This window comes from Parasteatoda tepidariorum, chromosome 4, assembly GCF_043381705.1.
Source record: "Parasteatoda tepidariorum isolate YZ-2023 chromosome 4, CAS_Ptep_4.0, whole genome shotgun sequence".
In the NCBI taxonomy this organism is placed as follows: Eukaryota; Metazoa; Arthropoda; class Arachnida; order Araneae; family Theridiidae; genus Parasteatoda; species Parasteatoda tepidariorum.
Window position 1 is genome coordinate 19,522,215 of NC_092207.1, and position 24,915 is coordinate 19,547,129.

The 24,915-nt window shown below is 31.1% G+C and overlaps 1 protein-coding gene across 1 annotated transcript; it reads left to right on the top strand.

Annotated features, from left to right (window-relative positions):
* Positions 1–23,041, top strand: LOC107440451 (uncharacterized). The gene is made up of 5 exons (XM_043047152.2): positions 1–315; positions 15,022–15,248; positions 17,837–17,980; positions 19,808–21,322; positions 22,588–23,041. Exons 1-5 carry the CDS (start codon positions 278–280, stop codon positions 22,734–22,736), a joined length of 2,073 nt encoding a protein of 690 aa, XP_042903086.1. The 5' UTR covers positions 1–277; the 3' UTR covers positions 22,737–23,041.
* The last annotated feature ends 1,874 nt before the right edge of the window (positions 23,042–24,915 follow it).

Consider the following 24,915-nt stretch of genomic DNA (forward strand, 5'->3'; position numbering starts at 1 on the left):
TGGGAAGTATACTTTCATTCTTCTTTTGGCGCGATAAAGGAAGATTCTTGGCGATCTTCTCTCTCATTGTAGCCAACGAGTTTTTTCCTTCGAGCATTGTTGGTCATTGTGTCTTTAGTTCAGTCAAGTGTCGGACGGAGAAGTTACCTTAACTTTGACTTGTCATCGGGTGTAACTGAGTTCCTCTTTTTTTTATTAATCAACAATTTGTAATGCTGACGGGACGGAAAGTTGTCTATTTATTTTGTAACGAAATATTTATTGTTCCTAATTAGCTATGGAAGAAAAGAAATGCCTGCAATCAGAGTCCGAAAAGTAAGCGAATTATTTGTTCTTCAGCAATTTAGTGAATGAAAAATGTTAAAACTGTATGAATTCATACAGGTGATTGCTATGCAAGTTAATTATTTTCACCGTCAAGTGTTAAAAATTTAATTTAGTAAAATTCTGTATAATAAAGGTAGTTTAGAAATTAGTATAAAAAAATGCATGTTTTCAAAACTGCCGTTTTTAATATCTTAATTTGATTCAAATTAGTTCAAATAAGTTTACAACGAATTTTAACGCAGTATGCGTATTCTTTTGCAAGAAAACCTTTATTATTATAGTATATATTTTGAGCAATTTAAAAGCTAACGGAAAATTACTTGTCTATATAATTACAAGAGTTATTTAGAGTTGAAATTGTTATCAATCTATGTTAAAGTATTTAAGAACTTTATCTTATTTTTCGGGAAGAAATTTAATCAAATTCCTTATTTTTACCTCTAGGAATAAGTTTTTCTAGTTAAGTTATTTTCTGCAATTCTTTAACTTTTTTACTTTTAAATTTCTAAATATTTTTTCCAAATCACTTGATAGAGTTAATGTAAGTGAAACTGGTTTGTTTTGCGGCGAAACAATACAAGTCAGTAAACTTTTTCTCGTCGAAGGAGTTCAGAAGGTTCATAAAGGAGTTAAAAAAATGAGCTTAGTTTTCGTAGTTGTGCATTTTCAGAATAATAGATTTAAATTTAGATTGTTATATTAAATGAATCGTAGGAAGACACTTTTTTGACTAAAATTCTAATTTTGTTCTACTTAGGTAATTACTTTTGAAATGTAGAATGCCTTTTTTTTTTAATTAAATATTTTCTTGAAATTAAATTTGTTGTAAATAATTAATTTGAGAAAGTGTAGAAGACTTTTCTTTTTTATTCTTGCGTTTCGAATATTTACTGGTGGTAAGTTAATTATCAAAATCTGTGTAATTTGATATTAACACAAGGGTAAAGTACGTTGATACTTTTTTTAGTGAAAAATCCAAAATTCCACAAATTACTATTAAAACTAATCCAAAATCTCATACTATTAATGATACTAATTATAATAGTTTTTTAAGAAATTTATAAAATTTTTTTTTATAAAATGTAGAAATGAGTTTTTAAATTTTCACCTAAAAAGGGAAAAGAATAAATTGAAAACAAATTGATGCATAATATAGCATATAGTGCACCACTAAAAATGAAATAAATTCATCCAAGCTGCATAAAAAGCCTATAGGTGCAACAGGTCCGGTTTAGAAGTTAAATGGTGAAGTTTAGAAAATGTTCTAGTTGTACGAAATGTTAATATGAACTTTCATAAATTTCTCGGAAACTTTTTCTGAAAAAAAAATTTTTTTTTTCTTTAATTTTTCTTACTTTTATTTAACTAAATAAATTTAATAATGAAAGTATTACAAATATTTGTATGATTGCTTGATAAGGAATTCTTATTTTTACTTACTAGATTAGACAAAGCACTTTTCATAGCACAAATTATACTAAATTATATAGTTTTTTATAAAACATATAAATACTGAATTATTAGTTATCAACAAAATTAAATGACGAAACTATATTCTGAGCTATGTATACCTAGAATTGTTAATTTTTTAAATCGCCATTTTATAGTGCTTTATGATAATATCTGATAAATATCTAATTCTCGCACATTCTTTTTCTAAATTACAGATTACTTGTAGCTCATAAATGCACGTGCAAGGTATTTTTTTTTTACTGAGAAGGGATAATTTATTAAATGAAATGCTAATTTTATTGAATTGTAACTTTTTTGTTGTTGCATAAAATAAATATTTTTCCCAACGAATAATTCGAATTTTACGAATATATAATTTATGCATAATTTACGAATATATTACTTGTTGGTGCCTCTCTCGGCTTTGTCTTCGTTTATCTTTTAATTTGGCGAAAAGAAGAGCTCTTGTAGTTTTTTGTTTTGATATCGTCGGATGTCCTTAAAATGGCGTCATTCATCGTTTCATTAAATTGTTAAATAGTTTTCGTTTGTTCTTAATCATTAGTAATACAGTCCGCATATCGACCCCCTCAACATTACTAATATTTAATTACGAATATTTTCGAACGAATAATTTTCCTCAATTATAGTTTTGATAAAAAAATTTTTCCTTTGAAATATTCACAGGAAAACTGCAACGCTTTCCGCATATTAAACAATCGGGTTCTTGCACTTCAAGAAGACCTCCCATACCCAAACATGTGACCTATGACGTCAGCGCCAGCAAATCTTTATCAGCAAAATAGCGTATTAAAGTTGAGCTAAGTTTCTCTACATAAGTTAGAAAGTTAATTAACGATAAGTTAATTAAATACAGAGCCGTATGGCACATAGAATTAGTTGAAATATAATTCTTGTCCTCTAATTCTTTTACTTAGATTTATTATTTGTCTGTGCTGCCATCTAGTGTGGCAGAAACTAGACGTCCAAATTAACATGACCAACGGTATCTCACCCATTGTGGTGGTCCTGAAGGAGCGGATACCACTTCAGGAGAACGCACTAGGTGTGCTCATCGGGAAGACTGATTGTGCAGCTCATAGGAAATAAAAAATGATTTGTTTACGTATTTTATTGTAACTGTTATATATTTTTGTTTTGTGTACCTGACAACTTCGATGCATTAGTTTATGCTCCACTTGGCTTCGTGACTATGTTAAGTCTCTGCGTAAACATATAGTGAAAGAATTGAAATCTTTTTCCAAGAATATAGAATGTGTCACTTAAGAGAATTTATACTTGACGGGCTTGGCTTACTCGACATAGTGGAAAGAACTAACGTAAACAAACGCCACGTTTCAACAACCAATCAGGATCGAGATACCCACACTACGTCACTTGCAGGTATCCCATTTCCCCCGCTAAAATTTATAATTTGTAGAATATATTTAATTTGTAGAATAAAATTTAACGAATAACGCAGTAGAGAAAATTTTAGATCACTGACCTCCCCTCCTAACATCTTTTCTAGTTCTGAGAGTTAAACTTACATTTGAATCGAAATAAGCATGAAGTATAAAATTTAAGTTTCTAAATTTTCATTTTAATGCATAAAAGAATATATTTTAAGATCTGGTATGCTTCCAAATGTTGTTTTTAATAGACAAGTATTAGATGAACTTTTGGTCATTTCTGTGACATTGGTTGTTATATGAAGTTTTGTTATTGGTATATCGTTAAAAATTTAAATTGTTAAATATGAACGAATATCAAAAACCCGATCAGTGTCTTGCTTCGTTTACTGATGAAATAAAATGCTTTAACCCCAAAGAAGTTATAAGGTGCCCGATGGTCAATTTCGATGTATGTATTTTCATACAAAAAAAGGCGAAAAAAGTGAATGGCAGACTTTAATTTCTAACGATTGTTTTCTGGGAATAATGAAAATGTAAAAAAATTAATGTTTCATTGCTATTAAAAAGCAAAGTATTCACAAATGTTTTACAAACCATAATATTTTATAAATGTTACTAATGTAATATTGATTGGTTTTTTTACTAATTATTCTGCTTTTTAGGCAATGTTTTGAGAATTGTAGTTTCATTTCATTTTTTCAGCGTGATTAGAAAGTTTTTTTTAGAAAATAGTGAAGCCAAACTATTTAAAAATTATTACCCAGTTAAATAAAAATAGGCTAGTCCTAGAATCTCAAAAAATGTGCAGTATTTGTTTTAACCTTATTTGTCTCAGATTCCATTTAATCAAAATCGATTTTTAAATAAAAATCACTTTGATTCGGCAAGGGAGAATGGTCGCCATAGTGATTTTTGTAGCAATCTCTGGGAAGATTTTACATAAGGTCACTTACCTGAGGATTATTCCACCGACCTTCAAGAGCTTTTATTTTGTTCTTTTTGATATTTTTTCATCGATTCAAAATTGCCAGTTATTTACGTTTAAAGTGTATTTGAACTAAGTCCTAAACTACAAGTTTTGATGCCAAAAGTTTCAAATTTCAAGAGAAAAAAATCATTTTTATTAAACTATTCTAAAGGAGTAAAAAAAATTCAATTTTTTTAATTGAGTCAATTGTTTTCCAAATAAAAAAAAAAAAAAACAAATTACATCGATGATTTAAGCGTACTTGAAATGCACCCTTCCCCCTTGTGACTACTTCACTTTCTTTGAAAGTTTTTTAAAATTTAACCTTAAAATTCTAATGGAATTTCCAAAGCACTTATGAGTTCTCTGACTGCTTTTATAGTTTTTGTGTTAAGTGATAAATCCAAATTGTTAATAACGCGTTTTCAGATCTGCGTGCTACCATTTTGTTAAAAAAAATTGTTTTCTTTGATTACAATCCTACGTGCAACAGAAGCTACACGTTCTATTTACATGATTAGAGAAATCAAATGAAATTTGAAGTTTAACTTCTCTAATTAGGAAATCCAATTAGGGAAATTTTGCTTTGAGTCACACATTTGTTTAGTTTTTAGACATTTCTTTTTAAATATTTTTAAAAAGTAAGCTTTTTAATGTTATGAAATTTTCGTTTCAGAAATTTTCTTAGACCAAAAAAGCATTGTTTTTTTAAAAAAAAATTCTTTGTCTAATTATTTATTTTCGTGGCAGAATAATCAAACAAAAAATTTAAATATTGTTTTATTTGCATGGTTTATTTGCTAATCATTTATAGTCCGTGTTGGACTTCGTGATAAAGTTTGTCGCTGACATTAAAATCAACCTTACACTACTATTTGGGATTTTGGTAAAAATTAGTACTTTTTAAGTTTTCCATTTTATAACGTATACGGTGAAATTGAACTAGTTTCAAAATCTTAAGATAAATTTTTATTTTTGAAACAAAACATGCTAATTACAGATTGTGAATTGCTTGCTTTTTAAAAAAAAAATTTTTTTCAGTAAAGTTGCAGTAAAGTCTTAATAATGTAATGAAATGTAAGGAATGCAACGATAACTTTGTGATTTATTGTATTACGGTAACAGTAAATCATGAAGAACTTCCAGAGAACTTTTGTGATGCCTTCTTTGTAGTCGTTGAATGCTTATATTTTATAATCGTCGAACAACCGACCGAAAGTTGGGTATACGACTACTAATGTTAGACTACGTAATTTTGAACTCAATATAGAAGACAAGGGAACTAACTTCTGGATCAAGTGTTGGGTGAAATTTGCCTTCGTAGAGTACTCTTTGATGGAACTTGCCAGTATTTGAGTTACATAGTGGAAAATTACGGAAACCTCCCACGGTTTAGCCTGACGGGGGGACTGGACTCTAACCCATCACCACCACGCAAAATACCACTGAGGATATTTCCTGTCAGCACTGTGGGCGGTGCAAGCTGGATACGGAATTCGTGTCAACCAGCCATCGCTGGGATTCGAACCCGGTTCATCTCATTGGAAGGCGAAAGCTCTATTCCCTGAGCCATCCATCGCTGCTCTCATAGTAACGTTATGAAAAATTTAACTTTATGCAATATTTTTGTCTTTAAAAATATTCTTTCAGTCGAATTACTTAAAAGAAAAGCTTACTCGACTTTGGCATACATAATCTTTGGTATATAATTGAGGAGCTGATAAAAATTAGCGGCGTTACCTTAACAGAATAGGCTAAAATACTGTGTCAATATGTAGATATTTTTAGCTTATTCTCGTATCCTAAATTCTTGGTTTTATGATCAGGGGTCTGTCCAGGCATTTTGTGAAAGGTCCGTTTTTCGTGAAATTGTGAAAAAATTACTCACATTTTTTCAATCAGGGTCCGCTTTTATGAATTTGTGCAAATAGGGTCCGTTATTGCAAAAAAAAAACTTTTTCAAGGAGTTTTTAAATTGTAAAGACATACATGATAATGCTCAACACTGTAAAATTATAATTAAAAAAATTAAATTTTAAAAAATAAACAACAATTGCTGCTTCTAAATTAGAGATGCAACATACAAATATTTGGTATTTAGCCTATACTGCTGAACGCAGAATATTAATTTCGGACGAATAATGGAAGAATCGTCTGCCGAAGACAAAACTTAATTCGTTTACATCCATCTTTCTTGTTTTCTGCCCTGGAAAGGGTTTATTCGATTAACAAAATAATAATGAAGATAAACAAATTTGTGAAGGGTCCGATTAAAAGAAAAATCATTTTGTGAAGGGTCCGTTTTTAAGTTAAAATATTTTGTGAAGGGTCCGTTTTTATGGAAAGATATTTTGTGAAGGGTCCGTTAACGGACCCAAATTTCTTCTAAACAGACCCCTGATGGTGCATTATAAAAATATATAAGCTCAGGTCACTTTAGCGAAGATTCGAATCTTTAATTTTAGGATTTTCAATTTACTTTAGCATGACAAACGAATATCAATCTACCCAATAATTTATTGACCCTTTATCGGTAATTTATCCCTCTGTGGGTAGCCATGAATTTTTAATTTACCCATTAAAACTCTAATTAACCTCTTCAAATATTTTTTTATGCCTGAAAACAAGCGTCGAACTAGCGTCTTATCTTTTATAATGGTTCATAAAACTCTAAGTTATTACAATTTTAAGTTAGGGGTCATTTTATTGATACTCAAATACGTACGTATACCTAAATATTCGTACATAATATAAAAAAGTACATTTAAAAGTATTACGCTTAACATGAACATAGCTGGGAAATAAGGATTGAAAGATAACATAAAATTCAGCGTATTAAAGGAATGGGTGCAAATTTCAGTAAGCATACTTTGTTTTAATAATGGTCATATGTGTAAACAATTGTTCACGGTAATAAATAGATGCGAAAATTGACAAGATGCCAAATGGTTTTCTTTTGATCATAAAAATCAGAAAGGCAGTCTCATAATTTAATCATATTTTCCTCCTTATATTTTGATAGAAGGTTATGAAAGTAAATTTTCCTTTCTCTCTAGCTAAGTTTTTTAGTTCTGGACTATAAATATGATAAGTGGTCGGAAGTAACGCGCTACTACTGTAGTCGCTACTTAGTGTTGTGCGCTATTTTTTTTTAATAAGTAGTGTAGGGAGTAGTGCGACACAAAAAAAGCAGTAGTTTACAGCGAATCCTGGCAACTACTCTCAATGTTAAATAAAGTTCGAACGCAAAAGATTTTTTGAATTTGATTGGTACAAATCCTTCTCGGGCCTGTTTGCGTACTCAATAAGAATGCCTCTGTTCCGAGCGTTAATAAGATCTGTGTCTGATGCTCGGAAAAATCGTTGGAAAATCGGTCGAGTTGTTCCTGAGAAATCAAATTTAAATATCTGACTTTTTTTTAAATTTTATTTCACAGGAACTAAAAAGTACGTTTTTGTGCCTGATATTCGTAACTTAAAATATCATCTGCATTAATTAGCATATTTACTGTCATCTCCTCCAACCATTAATAAGATTCTAGTCCTAGAACGTGAAAATCCGATCATTAGATCAAATTTATGTAGGGTGGTCCGTTTCTGGTTTTGCACACTGTTCTTTGATATAAAAAAGCATTGTTCACTTAAACCACACATATAAAGTTAAACCAAGAGCATACAGTTAAGAGGTTAAAAGAACAAAATCGTGAAAAGTGCTTTAGAATAAGGAAACTTTTACATGTAAAAATGAATTAAAACTTAATATCTCATATTTAACCAGGACAATTTTTTTCCAAAATAATTTTGAATTTTGGTGAAGCCAGCTAAGTTTCTTTTCTAAAAGTAGCGAAATAATAACTACATAGTTTATTGACGCTACATTAAAAAAAAAGTACTTGTACTTAACTACAAAAAATGTAGTTTTTCCGACCACTGAATATGATCTTCTCTATCCGCAGATCTTTGTGCTTTGAACCTAAAAGCTGTAACTGTAACAAATTGAGTTCAATTAGAATTTGGGAACAGTCTAAAACTAAACTCGCACATTTTTGCCGCTAGTAGCCTTCACCTTAGTAGTAGTTAAAATCGTAGTATAATAAATTCAAATTTATAACTATTTTTTTTAAAGAAATTTTCGCAAAGAAACACCCCAGGAGATTTTCTTCTTTCAAAGTTCGAAATTTTTAAATTTATATAGAGAATTTTGTAATTTATATTCTTAATAAAATAATTAGCACTTAGAGTAAATTTTCGAAGAAAAAAAAAACGAAGCAAAATTTAAAATTTAATGCAGTAAGTAGATCCTAAAAATGTATTTTTATTAATTTTTTTGCTAAAGAAGTATTTACAAAATTCTAAGTTTTGCGGCTTTTTCCTCAAATCACTCTTGCATAAAAACCAACCAACAAAATAAAGCATCCTTTTTCTATGTGCTTTTTTTTTCTGCGGCTCTCGAATTGACTTAGTGTCTTAATAATAGCTTTATCTAATTAACTTTTTCAGAAAACTTTCTTTAGCTAAAATATTTTCAAAGAAAACATAGTTCAAGAATTTAATAGAAAATAAATCTTGTACTTTATATATTCTTTAAACCTTGCACTGCTATAATTTTATTAAAGATTAAACGTTCAGAACTACAAATGATTTTAAATTCGGAAACATTTATACATCGTCTTAATTTTCAAACTGAATTATATTGTTTTCATTATATTTGTTCAAGAATAAAGTTATCAGTTGGTATAAATACTAAAATCCTTGCAGCTCCTGAGAGCCTAATTTTTTCTTTTGCCCCTTTCCGAAAAAGGATGCGCACTTATTTTTTTTTTAGTTTAAGGCCTTAAAATATTCTAATTTTAACACACGCGCAGGCACAAGTTTAAAAAATTGATATTTCGAGTTTAGGGACCATCCATTAATTATGCATGCTTCAGGCATATGTAGCCTTACCTAAAGCCCTGGATACCAAGTATCCAGGATACCCTGGATACTAAGTATCTTGGGCTTTAGCCACATAATTCACTGTTTCAAACTTTTTTCAGTCAATTTATGACAAAGAAAAATATTTTAAATTATGAAAGAGATTCAGAGATCATACTCTTATATTTTATCATACGCTCAGAGGTCATAGAAAATTTAGTAACAAAGTAAAATGAAATTTAGCAGTTTCACAATTGTTGATTGGCCTCTTTGATCAGACTTCCGAAAAAAAGTGATTGAATCAACATAACATAGAATTTTTAAATGGTGAATAGTGGGGGCCGTCTTCTAAATTACTTTTTTTTCTTTTCAAAAATGTTAAGTGGCATATTTACTGTTTCTTTTCGAGATCATTGAAACCCTTTTTTTAAAATTATTTGATATAGGAAGTCTTGGACTTGAATTACGAGTTGTTTTTAAACAAGGGTATGAGATGCACTAATTGAACCTGGTAACTTTTTACTGAAATTTTTTTTTTATAAATTGATTTTATACTATTATGCAGGGTTTGTAGTTGTCCTGATATTTCTCATAAAAAATGACCTTAGTTTAGAACCCTTAGCAACTCAGCTGGGTTTACCAGTAGACTGGATTACTGATGGATTTTACCAGTTTTTTCTGGTCAACAGGTTTAAAAAAAATTCTCCTGGTTTTTGTACATTTTAGAAAATTAACGAAAAGTGAGTGTTTCCTAAAAATAAAAATACAGAAATCCCTATTGAAATAAAAGTTTTACACAATTCATTGCCTGTTTGAATATTTAACACATTGAATGCCATGTGGGTCACCGGTGACCGGCACAGTTTGTTCGTAGCCCCATGGGGGTCACCGGTTACCGGTGAAGCCAAGATTATTAGAAACACATAATTCGAGTAAATTTTTAATGCTTTTAATTTTTTTATATTATCATTACTAAAATGGTTTGAAGAAATTAATGCGATATAGAACACACAAAAGTAGTTTTATTTATATACACAGAGATGCCAACTTGCTCCGAACAGCGGATAAATATTTTCAAGTGGTAGTTTATTAATTGTGATTCTTGGTTTAATAAATTGAATTGAGTAGATTTTTGTCCACCACTATTTCTAAACAATTCGTAGGCTTACATAATTCGCCACTTTTTTCAGATATGTCATGCTAAACCTTTTCAAAAACTAGCAAAATCTGTAATATTTGCAAATTTAGTTTGTAGTTATTTACCGTTTGGCCAGACGGGCAAGTCATGTAAAATTAGCGCGGCATTCAACGTGTTAAATAAGTATTACTTAAACATTATGAAGCGAGCTTCATTTATAGTAATCAACTTAAGGCTTTTTTCTTTTGTGTTCTAAAATTTTCTTTCAGTTTATTTTTATTCAGAACTCCCTTTTTAAATCAATTAAAATGTTTTAACTCGCAATATTGAATTACTTGTCTGTTAATTAAAATTATGAGTTAGCAAAAGAAAAGTTTCTAATTAAAGTTAATTATCAATCATAAATGAAAAGTATCGCAGACGATTTATAGTTATTAGTTTAATGAAGTTTTTATATTTCGATGCCGAAAAAATTCCTAAAATTCTTTATATGGAATGTTTAGTATATTATGTAACAATTATCATGAAATTTATATTTTATAAAATCTATTAGTTTTAGTCTGATAGTTTTTTTTTATGTGTTTAGAACTTACAATTTCCATGAACAAACGACTTTAAGAATGATTTGATTTTTTTTTTCGTTACTTTCCTTTCGAAAAGAAATAAAAAAAGCTATCTCAATGTCAAAACTAGTGAAAGTTAATAATTAAAAAAGTGAAACCCGAAACGTTTTCCTGATGAAAAGGAGTTAATATAAAACTGAATCGCTTCTTTGTCTTCCCCTTTTCTTCAAGGAATCAGTATTATTGGAACAAAAATTCTCTTAAATGAAACCACCCTTTTTTCTGAATCTGTTTCTATTTTTGCTATACACTTTTTTTTTTATAAGTCAGTAACATGCATTTGACCCTAAGTACAACAGGTATTTCACATAGGCTAAGGAGCAAATTTTTTAGGGAAATCAAACCGTCTACATTACAATTTACTTCCCACCCCCCTTAAAACAATCCAAAACAGGGGTTTCCAACTTTCATGATGCCGGGGTGGCTATTAAAAACACCAGCCGCAACTTCATCAAAAAAAATTTCTTTTTGTTGACTTACTAGGAATTATAGCAACAAAAAAAAAATTCTCAAGCATCTGAACTTTTTTTCTTTTCCGCCCATGCGATATTCAATTATAAGAATTTAAATAAAACATGATATTCATTACCTTTATGCGTTTTAAAATTTACAAATGTAAATTTCGTCCAAAATGTATAGTTTCAAAAAGTTAAATCGGAGAATTTCTTCGAAAAAATTTCTGATATGCACATGCTAAATATTCACAAAATATTATATTCACAAAATACAAAAAAAAAAAAANTGAAAAACACAAAAAAAAAAAAAAAAACTAAAAAAGAAAAAAGCAACATGCACGATTATTTTGTATTTGAATAAATATTTTCTTGGCTGCAAAACCTGAGACATAAATTTTTTTGCACCGTTGGTATGTTAAATTTCACAGAAACTAAGAAATTTAGTTTTTTCTTTTTAGCGAAAGAAAAGTATTTTAAACCCATAAATTTTTTACGAAAATTCTCCGCAAAAAAATGACAACTAATATATTTCAGTTCACGCACCACAAAAAAACGCTTCGCGGGCTGTCGGTTGGTAACGGCATTCATCAAAAAATAAATAAATATTTAAGCTATATATTTTTATATCAAAATATTCATTTTTAATCCTATAACAGAATAGATAAGCTAAAAAAATTTTTTAAAAAAATCTACGTACTTTGGAATTTTTTTCTCAAAATTTCTTGATACAAAATTTGATAATACACTGTAAACATATTATGAGAAAAAAATACCAGTTAATAACCCTACTGCTTCAAATAGACTTTGAAGGAGTGTGAAAGGGAAGAATGGCACTATATCAGAAAAAAATCTGAATTCATCAGCCTGTTTTTTTCTTTCTATTTTTTGGCATATTAGGGTAATTTCTTTTTAGTATAGCCTCAAATTTTAGAAGTATACATTTTCCACCAATAAAATATAATGCAGATTTTAATTCCATGCTTTTTCAATCAAAAGGTAGAATTTTATATAACATTATTTGCATTTTTTTTTAAAAAAGAATGTTAATTACTCAGGGCTAAAGAGAATAGAAGGGCTGGTTCACTCCTTTGAAGTATCTCTTGCCGCGCCGATCCTCCGACGTCACTCTAGTGACGTCACTTTGGCGCAAAGCTCGCACTTTTACTTCAAGAACGGAACATTCGGCCTTACTAGCTCTAACTAATATTGGAGCATTTCTTTTTGCGAGATATTCTAAGACATTTGTTATTTACTATAATGACTTTCCTCAGTTTTTGCAGTGAATTTACAAGAATTTAAAATTATTATCGAAATGCCAGTTTGCGCGATTGCAACTTGAAATTTTTTTTATAGAAAACTAAAAGGAAAAATAATTTTCCGCGTGTTCCCTAAAGTAAATGAACAACTATGTAAAGAATGGATTCCGAAATGACACAGTTAATATAAAACCGCAATACGTTTATTCTGTCGTAAAGAACTTTTATAAAAATTCATTATCTAAATAGAAACCGCCTCGCTACTTCATAAAGAAAGGCGGTGAAAAGAATTAAAAAATAGATAAAGTCAAAGAAAATTAAAATGTAAGTAAAAAGTATAAATAAAATATATAGTATATAGTTGAAATTCTCCTAATTTCATAACATATTTTTTTTGTAGTTATTCTAAATATTTATGATTTTTTTAAAAAATTATATTCTCTTCAATTTAAATATCTATATATTATATCATCGTAAATTTAAATGTCTATAAACAATTGTAAAATTTCTGATGTCATTATGAACCTAAATTATTATTTTGTTTCAGTAATTAGCGTTTAAGGTTGATGTTTCCTAATGATTAAGTATGAACAAATTGCTATTAACGACATATTTTAAAATCAGGGATTCTAAATTTAACTTATCTTTATAAAAGAATATGTAGATAAAAAAAGTGTCGATATACGCCTTCATTTTTCTTAATAGTTAAAGTTAAAACTGAACTTTTTAAAATAAAGTATTTATCGTGTCATTTTCACCAACTAGTAAAACATTTTTATAAGTTTAAAATGGTATTTTTTTAATACAAGTATAATGACCAAGAAAGTTTTTTTTGAACTATGTTTATGAACGGAAATAATGTGTTAATTACGTAAAGTTTGAAGGATAATAGCCAGAAAAAGTCTAACTTATTTTTACAAGAGAAAGATGCAAAGTTATCATATCTTTGCTCGCGATCTCCGAGATCTGTAGACACAGTGACGTCATGAGGAGGGAAATCGTAGCTTCAGCTCTAAGAGCGGAGTGAACTAGCCCTTGTATTCTCTTTAGCCCTGTAATTACTTCAGTTATGCAAGTCTATATTAAGACAGCATTAAATGTTTACTTTGATCTTATCAGAGAAACTAATATATACGGATAATATTGTGAAGCCATTGTTCAGTTTTAATCAAATATTATAGATAATCAAATCTAAAATAAAATACCATGGAATTTCAATGATAGTCTAAAATAAGTTTTTATTAAATTGATTATATTTTAAGATTTTGGATACCTAATTAAACTGAAACACACAATTTGGGAAAAACCAAACTATCCCTTCAGTCTTTCTTGGTATACAACAATATTCTGTCTTTCTAGTGTTAAAATGTTGGCAAATTTACCAAAAGTTATGAAAACTTGAGTCTTTAATTGTTGATAAAATATTTCGCAAAACGTGTAGTTAAAATTACAACTAAATGGTCTGTAACAAAACTACCTAAATTTTTCCCTATTACTGTGTGACAAAACTTTGTTTTAAATAAGGTGAATTTGAAATAAAAAAGTAGTACATTTAATTACTATTTTGCAATAAAATTTGACTTTTATTATAATTAAGTACAGCAAATTGCACTTTAAGTTTGCCGTTCGTCCTTTTTGAGATTAATCTGATATATGCATACTGTTCCGAAAAAAATATCTTTTCTTTTGAAGTGTCCTGATTTTTGCTTTGTTCCTTTACGAGGACTGCATACGTTGATTAATTCCATTAAGTTATTTCATTACACATTGGCCCCGGATAGCCTGGTTGGTAGGACGCTGGTCTCATGTTCTTGTGAGTTCGAATCCCTCCTGGTGAAAAATCCGTGCATTAATTGGTGGCGAAAGCACTTTAAATCTGTCAAGATCACAGTCTTCCAAGTTCCCATAACAAATACCTCTGGGGGTACTGAATTGGAGAGAGATCAGAACGATCTATCTGGTTTCGTTTAAGATTACGATCTGTGGATGAAGAATGCAGTAGGAATGTGTCCCCCCTGTAAAACTAGTTGTGACGTTGTGTGTGACTGAAGTCGTATTCGTGGCCGTAGATGATGCCACTAAAACAAGAAGCGTATCATCTGCCTTAAAAATTGCTTGGATTCCTACAGTAGGCTTGTTAGAATTGTTATAATTTGTCTACGGTAAGAACTTCCCTTGCCACAAAGTCTGAAGCCGTCTGCTGCTGTGGAAACAAGAATAGCGCATTTCAGGGAGGGTAGCTTCATTCTAGGGACAATAGACCGAAGAAAAAGATTCCCTTTCTCTCGCCGACTAGAGTCAAAATTTGTCCTAAACAATGATCCCACACCCCTGCTTGAAGTAGTTCTACCTCGTTACCATAGTCACCGCCACGGGTCCAGATGAATGGCTAGGGGAGTTCTTGCTTTAGACAACCTATAAGTGGTATTTGTAACACTTATACATAATCTGATGAACCATTTTTTTTAATACAGGGTAATAGCTGTTTCAAAGACTATTCCGCCAAAGAAGAGAGTAGCCAAACCTGATGATGGATTTGCCTGGGTAGTAGCCATTGCTGCCTGTGCTATTAACTTGATTATGGCAGGACTGGGCCGGATGTCCGGCATCTTGTTTGTGGCATTTATTGAAATCTTTGGAGTTGATAGAAAAAGTGCATCCATGCCATTCAGTGTGAGATCATCAGCAAGGAACTTATTTGGTCAGTATTTCCTCATATTAAAAAGAAATCATAGCTTACCTCATGTTAACAGTTATTCAGAATTGGCTCATTATCTAGCTTTCTCTACACCAGCGTTTATTAAATTTATTCGGTTATGGAATCCTACATATTATAGTGGAACCCCCCACTTATAAAATTCTTTAATGTGTTAAAAATTGTTAATAAAGACTAAAAATTATTTTGAAAATATTTTATGAGAAAAATTTTATCATTTTATTTATAGTCTTAAATTTAAATTATGACAGACAGCTGAATTCGCTTTTTTAAAACTGCATCTAGTTCAATATTTGTTTAAGTACATGCATAAAAATGAATAAAATAAACTGAGTTATGGTTTTGGTTAAAATGAAAAATAACTGTTATAAATTGTAGTTTTTAAAGAAACATACTTCTTAATTGTCATGTTTTAAATTGAAAAGTTCAATGCGAAACGCTTATACAATTTTTTATAAATGCATATCCTTTATCCAATTTATTAAATCTATACATATAATGAAATAAAGAATCTGTAACCTTAGGGAAGAGGGGACATCTGTCACCGGCGTCAACCTTAGAAAGTCGCCAAGTTCCTAAAAAGTAATTAAAAATAAATTTTAGACTAAAATTCCTTTATCTTTTTTAAATATCCAAACTTTCATTTGAAATTTATAGGCCCGATAACTTTGACATTTTTATACGCTTTACCTAAAAATTGAACAAAATGTCTGTTAATATTGTAATTTATTTTACACGTGGTGTTTTTTTTTTAATTTCCACAAATTGGTGGTATATTGAATGGAGAAAGTCTTCAGAAAAAAACTTATTATTCAGTAAAAAGCAATGAAAACTATGAAAAGCACCTAAGTGTAACAAACTACATTTGTAACTGTTAACTTTTAAAACAAATCTAATAAAAATTAAAGAAGGTTATGAAAGTTTGATTACCTAAAAATATCTATGGAAAAGTTGCAAAATTTTATTAGATATAAAATTTTATTTGAGAAAAAATTTAAGTCTTAACATTATCTAAAAGTTAGTGACTCCGAACCCCCCCCCCCCTAAAAAAGTATTAGGTCAAACATATTGTAAAAAGAGAAAAAAAAAAAGGTTTGTCCCCGGTTGCTATAAACCCAAATTACCACTGTCAGGTTCATGCCTAAAAAAATATTTATAAACTATATGGTTCAATTACTAAGTATAAACAATTTAGAATTATAAGATGTCATCATCCGAAGATCGGTAATTTGAAATAATGTATCGTATGTTTCTTTGAATTTCTACCTTTATATAATATGAAATATCGCGCTCGATGGGCTTGATCTCAAAATTTCGCTTCTCGAATTAAATTTTTGTGCTCGGACCAACAAAAGTGACTAAGTTCATCTCTATAAGCTGAACATAATTGTATTGCCTTGCAATACTTGAATGTTATTCCTCGTGATATCACGGAGGTGAAAATATCTCACCAATTTGGCTTTTTATTTATTATTAAAGTTAATTATCTTAAGCATTTGTCTATTTTTTATTTTGCTAATTGCTTTTAAACAATATCAAGTTCAAGTAAAACTTTTTTTCGAATTTAATGCACTTAAACTGACTTTTATTACTTTCAATGGCGAAACAGCTCCGGAAAATAGCCTGTAGATATCAATAGCGATGAAGCTGATAAATTTAAAAGATAAAGATTCAAAACTTACGCATTTTAACCCTTAACGCACTGCCTGGTTGATAAAACGATAGCAATTTTTTCGATTTAGTTTTCAGACTATGGAAATTATTAAATACAGACATTTTGTGATCTTAATTGTCTCACGGTGTTTTAGGAGTGCGCCTTACAACTAGTTTACTCGAACAACTAGTTAACAAGATGACAAATATTTGTAATTTTGAATCAGTCATCTAACGATAAAATTTTAAATCTAAGTTTTAAGGAATTTTTTACTTTTCTTCAAGAACAACTTTTTTCTTACAACAGCTATAAGTAAAAGTGCTATAAACTTAATAAAGCTTTAATCACACGCTATTCACATTTCTAAAAAGAATAGACTTGTTAAAAGCAATTATTTCAAATACGTAAAGCTTGTTTAAACAAAATCTGCACTCCAGTTTGATGTTTTTCTATTTCATTGAAAATCAGTATTTGCTTGCATATTTTCTGAATGTAAATAATTTCAAGCGTCAAGTTCCTTATCAAATATTAAAGATTTTTAAACGCAGGTTTAAAATATTAAACGTTTGAAAAATAGCTGATCTTTATACGTAATTTTTCATTTCTGTCATTGAGGGTGAGGGATAAAAATGAACAGAACTCAAAATATTCATTTTTAAATCTCGTACTATCTGACCATCACGAGAAATACTCCAGACATTACTTTATTACTTTAGTTTACAAGTCAAACGGAAGTGTAGGGGTATGGTTATCTCTGGTGTTGGTTGGGAGAGTAATCTCTTCAATTCTTCACCTTAAGAAATGGTTTTATTGATTCCGAATTAAGACATCCTCAGGTTTTCAGTCGGGAGGAGTTCTCGTTGTAAGTGGATAGTATGTTGATAATCCTTGCTTTGACTATAGCGCGTGTATTTTGTAGGTCCTGTGGTTGGAATCCTTGGACAAAAGTATGGTTCACGGAAAGTGATCGTGGTTGGTGGTATCGTCGGTACTCTAAGCTCTGCAGCATGTTTCTTCGCTCCTGACATTGTGTGGATTACAGTCCTCTGGGGTGGTGTGAACGGTATGTATCGACCCTTCTCAAATTCTTTTACTTTATCTTTCGTGTTTTATGTTCTAGCACAAGTTTGTTTTGGAGGGATTCGAAAACAAAGCAAATACGAATTCGGAGATGCGGACGAGAACCTGATTGCAGAGTTTTTCGTGATAAATATATTTCTCCTATCGAGTTCTCGATCGCATCTACAAATTTTCAAACACGAATTTTTCGCATTCAGAGTAAAGGGCAATTTATGAATGCGGCCGATTTGAGAAAATAGTTTCTGCGATTTCTTTTCCCTATAAGTATTTCGGTGAATGCGAAGAGATGTAAGAAACTTCAATATTGAAATTTAATACTTAAGTATTCGATTCTTTTCAATTTCAAACTTTGGGGCATTTTAAAGTATTGATGCATCTTATATAAGGAGGAAACAGACTATTTCTCTTCATGTGTCAAATTAAGCTTATATTTTTTAAATTGGACGTACAATGACGCATAAAAACTTGTATAATTGGCAAAGGCGCCGGCGGAATAATACAAAAGGGGGTGCAACCCTCTAACAAACTACCCTCCCCCCAAAGAAAAAATTTAAAATATTCTGTTATTACATTTTGTTTTGTTATTACATATACTTCCACCTGTTAATTTTTTTCAAGATACATTTTTTCCTTGTTAACAAGATATTTAAAAAAGAATTTCGAATTTCCTGTACTTGCAAATTTTGCCACGAGAAACTGTACTGATGGCGCTGGCATAGCTATTGACTTTGAAACACAAATAACTACAGTTTGGGCACACTTAACATTGGTATTTATTGTGTTGATGAAGTTTTACAGCTGTGAGAAGTCAGTTTGTGTTATACACCTTTGTTAAACGAAATAACTAATAGAAAATATAATATTGCTTTTATTTTATTAAATGAAATTCAAAAATATAGCTTAGATATCTGCCAAGTTCATGCTCAGTGTGCATAAGAAAAAAATCAAAGATGACTCAGAATTCATTGAAAAAGTTATTAACAGATTTGGACAGCAAACAAGACAATTGCAATTCTTATTTGTTTAAACAATTTTTTAATTGTTATGAATCAATAATTACTTAATTATTTGTTTTTGAATGAAAATATTTTTAATAAAAAATTTTTTATAACAAAATTGTTTTTCTGTATCCGGGCCAGGGGGTGCAAGTGCACCCTCTTGCACCCCGCTGCCGGCGCCCTTGATAATTGGATACCTGTAAGTGACTGTATCGTAGATAAACCATGGCGTTTGTTTCAGAAGCCAATCAAGTTCGATACACATGCAAGGCGTCGCATACAGTAAATTAAGTATGATTTAAATCACGTAGGCATAATCACTTCTAGAGTCACAAGTACCAAATTGTTCAATTGACTTAAAAGCAAATAAGGTTTTTGCTTGTAAAAATACTGAAGCGATAATCCTATTCCATCCTAGAACGCAAACAAATCTTCGTACTAAAGTAGCACCCATTATCGATAGCTTTCGAAAAATCGCTAAGACGAAATCGGACAACATTGTTTCTTCCGGAACATCGATCTATGCAAAGTAGATCGATCTTGTTAAAATGCTGTGTCGATCGATATCTCTCAGCATTTACAACTGACATGATGTAAGTATTGATTAATGTATCTAATGTATCATTACTCAGTATCACATCAGTATCAGTAGTTACATAATGATATCGTAATTATTGTGTAAAAATGTCAGATATCGCAAAATTGATGTAGATTTTGTAAAAATACTGTGTTGATCGATATCTCATAACTGACATGATTTAAGTGTTGATAATTGTATGTAATGTTGTAATGTATCATTATTTTGATTTCAGGTCTGGGTTCAGCCCTTACTGTTACTTTACCTCAGGTTGTCATAAGTCAGTACTTCGTGAAATATCGCACGACTGCAGTTGGAATAGCCTTTTCTGGTGGCTGTATCGGTTCTTTTATGTTCCCGGTATTGCTGGAATATCTTCTGCAGAACTTTGGCATCCAAGGGACTTTTCTCATAATGGGAGCGATCATCATGCACACAATTCCAGCTGCACTTATTTTGAAGAAACCACCCTGGTTGAAAAGCGACGCACAAAAAACTGAAAAGAGTCCTAATGGTAGTTTGTCATCAATGGAAAAACTGGAAGACGGCAACGGAACTGTTGATGTTAAGTCCCCAACTGAGTTAGTTCCAAAGATGGACTACTTGAGCACTGATCGAATGAGCGTTACGTCTGTTAATGAGTGCGCCTCTAAAAGGTCATCTTTAAGGACTACTTCTGACGACGCATTCCCCGATGTTAGCTACTTGAGACAAAACAGTGAACTTGTAGTTAAAGTAGTCAGTCTAAATATTTCGGGCGATTGCCTCAGTATTTCAGAAAACGAGAATAACGATATCATGGAGGAAATTATATCGATGTGCGAATCTAGACGTAATGAACAAATATCGTTATTCCGGAAAAACCTTAAATATTTCGGGGACGACGTTTTTGACGCGAGGGAAGATTTTGACTCCGCGAAAAAAAGCATCGAGGCTCAACGAAAATGCAAGAGCTGCAAATTGAAACCGAATGTCAGGTTGTGTAGACCCCATTCGGATTCGGATCTTTCTCTGTTGGGGAACGAAGCTCCCGAAAATAAAACTCTGAACAAATTACTGCAGCTCCAGGAAATTGATAAACAAAAAATTGCAGAACTTTTTCCCGGGGAGGAAGCTAAAGTTATCCGGATCTTGACGGAATTCCGCCTGCTTAACTTAGCTCGTCCAAAAACCGAAGAAAAAGTTCACAAGGAACAATTACCATCTGAAAAACAAAATGTCGATATCAAAGTAAAAACAGACGAAAAAGAAACTCGTGCCAATTCATTCATGGACCACATCAAAACAGCGTTTAGTCTCTACGCGAATCCCCTATTTCTCATGGTGTGTTTGTGTCGCGCAGTTCACTTCATTGCCTTCATACCTGCCATGACTACCGTGGTGGATTTTACCATGGATAAAGGACTCCATGAAGATGATGGTAAATATGCTATTGCCGCCATATCCATGGGTGATCTGCTTGGGCGATTATGTCTTGGATGGATCACGGATCGTGGTTATATGACTCTTCCCAAGTATATGATGGTATTTATGGTTGTACAAGGTTTCAGCACTGCTTCCTTGCCGATGATGAATACGAAAGCGACTATATTTGCCAACTTGGCTCTGTTTGGCATGCTTCAGGGGTCTCTGTTTGTTAGGCACCCTGTGTTAATTGCAAAGTATATGAACAACGATGAACAATCCATAGCAATGGGCTGTGTGAATTTCTTCTCTGGTCTATTAGGATTTGGACTCCCTATGTATATTGGTGAGTTGAATCTTTTGCATTCTCGCATTATTTTATATTTAAATTAGAGTTTTCGATTTTGATGTGTGATATTGCACACTGTAGCAAAGATGCAGAAATAACTTAATAAAAATGTGTTTTAAAATGAAAAAATACTCTAATATGTAATTATGCAGCTACTTGTTTTTGCGTTTGACAAAGCTCATAACTCAGCTGGATTAGTTTTTGCTTTTTTTGCTCCTTTGGCGCAGTATAGTTAATTTTTGCGCAAATCAAACCATACTCCTATTCACTGCATCCTGAAAAACTTATTTTAAAACGTCAACGTTTTAACACTTATTGCAGCGCGATTTGATCCGCTGAGGCCAACGGTAATAAATTCGTTCCAGCCTGGCACATTTATGAATACAGGAAACAATGAATAGATATTAATATTGTAGATATACTAAATAATAACACTCTTTAATGCGTAGTTAGTATGCTCCCTTTCCTGAATAACAAATGTTGCGCATTAGGGGTTTTAAATTAATATTTAAGAAAGCAAGAAACAAAACATCAATATTAATTTGATTGCCTGTTGAAACATGGTCTTTCTAATCTCCTTTCATTTCCTGTTCCCTCAAGCAATTAAACAGGTTTAGATTTATTGCGATTATTATAAAAGTTATTGCGGTAAAAAAAAAATTTTTTTCCTCGTTTAAATATTTGCGTCATCTAATGGGCGGTATTTTTTGAGCAATATTCTAAAACAAAATGTTAAGAGCGGTCTTTGTAGGACACAATAATTGTATTAAAAAATTAAACATTGTTATACATTTTATAAAGTAGCGTTTTGGATTACATTTGCGGCGGAAAAAAAACGTAAATGCAATACCACACTTTTCCAGTTAAGGAAATAAAATGTAATAAAAATTTCTGATTCAGAATGGCTGATACGTGAATGGTATGAATGAAACTGTTAAGATTTGTCTATTAACACTAGATTGCCCAAGGAAGTCATTTTGACTGCTTTTTAATTTCTTTTAGAAAAACAATGATGTATATAATGACGCAATTTTTTAGAATTTTGTGACTTTTTGTGCAACATATAATTTTTTTTATTGTTAATATATACTAACTTGTTATTATAGACTGTAAATAATATAAAAAAATATTAAAAAATAATTTTAAACAAATTTCGTTACACATTAGTTATTCTTTCATAATCCAGTTATTTTGACTGCTTTTGGGCAATATAAGTACATGTTAAGTTTGTCTTTCTAGTGTTAAAAAGTTTTTTTTTCCAGGTTATTTCCGAGACACAATTGGATCATACGATTATATATTCTATTTGAACGGCATGCTTGGTGCTTGCGTGGGAATTCTCTGGGCATTCGAACCCTTCTTCGTTCGATGCGTGAACACAAAGACAATTCAGAAGACGTCTGGTGTCTGATTTACGTCCTTTGTCTGGTTATTTGTATTTTAAGACGTACAAAAAGAATTGTAAATATTTACTTAAATTTTATATTTCATAATGCGTATGTCGTCATTTTATTGTACTTAACAAGTATTTAGACTTGAGCTGTAATGGCTGCTGTGCAGTTCTATAGAAATGTGTGTGTTTTTTCTTGACAAGTTAGTAACTGTATCAGCTAAGCTGATTTATTTGTATAAACTGTGATAATGTGATAAGTATTACAACTATTGTATTTTAATTTTTGTGAAGTATCTGTGATAATAAAGTATTTTTAATGTGAATTCTGTTCGATTTCTGCTTTTCGATGTGCCATCATAGCTGATAGTTTGTCTCGCTTTTTCTGATATTTTTTCGAAAATTCTCTCAAGCAAATCAAAATTGTATTATCTTAAAAAAATATTTGTTTATTAAATCTATATATCGACAAGTTCAATAACGGTGTGTTCAAAATTATAACAATCTCATTAAAATTTTAAAAATTAAACTCCAATAAACATTTGACATTGTGTTACTTAGCTCCTTATAATGGATAATGCAATTGAGATTTATTTTGCGACGAAACGAGGTTAACTGTTAAAAGGCAAATATTTACGCAGAAAACAAAACTATTAAATATTTTCTCCAACATGCGTGTTGAGCATAGAATTCTATTTTGAATTTTAGTAATCGTAAACCAGATTGTATATTAAGAAATGTAATAAAATAAGTTTCTAAAATTTAAGTATTAAGTGTATTTTTTTCCGTACCCGGCTCTCGCCGACCTCAGTGCTGACGTAAAATATCCTCAGTGGTAGAAGGATCATGGGTTAAGAGTCTCTTTGTTGTCAGGCTAACCGAGGAAGGTTTTCGTAGGTTTCCTCTCCATGTAACGTAAATTAGGTAATGCAAAATTTCTCCCAATACTTTATCTAGGAGTTCCCTTGTCTTCTGGATTAGGTGCAAAATTACAAGGATACGGAGTTGAACGTTGGTAGTAGTTAACTCAAAATTGGACCTGTTGTTCAACGGCTGTTATAAAATTAAAAAAAAAAAAATTAAATGTATTGAATAGATATCAAATGTTTCTGAAGCAAACTAAATGTTTAAGTAGATTATTTTAGGAAGCGTAGTTTATAAAAGTTTAATCTTTAATTTATATATCGGATTCTTGTGTAGCAGAAAGGACAGTTAGATTCACTTCCTATATCAATTCAGTTAAAGAACTATTAATCATAGTATTAAGTATGAGTGACTTTAATACTATCAACGATACTGTACAATTATGATGCATGTAACTTTTAACTTTAAGATCTTAACTTGTATAATATTTTACACTGACACCGATGTATTTCATTAAATGAAATTTGATACAATTTACAATGCATATGTGTTTTAAATATTTTGTTCAATATTTTTTAATGTTTTTAAACTCATCCCCTGTGAAGATTTTAAATTGCTTTCTTGAACATAAGTTCAACTGGAAATGGATCANAACTGAATATTTATAAATGAACATTCTGATAAAATTTTATTGATGCTGCTTTTTTACGTCAAAGATGACAAAGATAAGATGAAGCCGCATAGATGACAGATGAAGCCGCATAGTTTTGTCTGTAAATAAGTAACTTTTCTCATTTTATTTAAATTTCGAATTTATTTTGGAGTCTATTTTGGCGTTTTTTACGCAATCCTGAAAGATCAACAAAAAATTCGTGTTTTCTTGCAACGTTTGGAAGCAGTGAGGTCAAATATTTTTCTTTATTAAAAGGAGGAGGGATTATTTTGTTGAGTGGGCTATATTTCCAGAATATTCTGTTTCCACTTTCCAATCGGGTTTCGAAGAGATTTGCCGTTCATCAAACTATTTGTTATTGGGGTTGTGGGGTAATGAAAAATTATGTCTACATCTTAGCTGGTCCCGCAGTGGACTGATCGTTAAGACACGGTTCCCAGCAGATCACCGAAGTCAAGCATCACTGGCTGCGGTCAGTGTGCGGGTGGGTGACCACTTGAATCAGCCTGCGTAGGGACCGAGTGTGTGCGGTATTGGTCCTCGTTAAACTGTTCTACCGTAAAGTGCTCGACTTCGCGTGCAGGTCGTCGGGCTACCGAAACGGGGGTGCCATCCCCTCCGCAGAGGATCAAAATTGTGATGGCATGTCTTCGGATCATCCTC

Bases quoted from the DNA above. Each gene is read 5' to 3' on its own strand.
- LOC107440451 (XM_043047152.2), top strand. From the start codon at position 278: ATGGAAGAAAAGAAATGCCTGCAATCAGAGTCCGAAAA. The intron at 316-15,021 runs GTAAGCGAATTA...TTTTTAATACAG, and splicing joins CTGCAATCAGAGTCCGAAAA to GGTAATAGCTGTTTCAAAGA. The intron at 21,323-22,587 runs GTGAGTTGAATC...TTTTTTTTCCAG, and splicing joins TGGACTCCCTATGTATATTG to GTTATTTCCGAGACACAATT.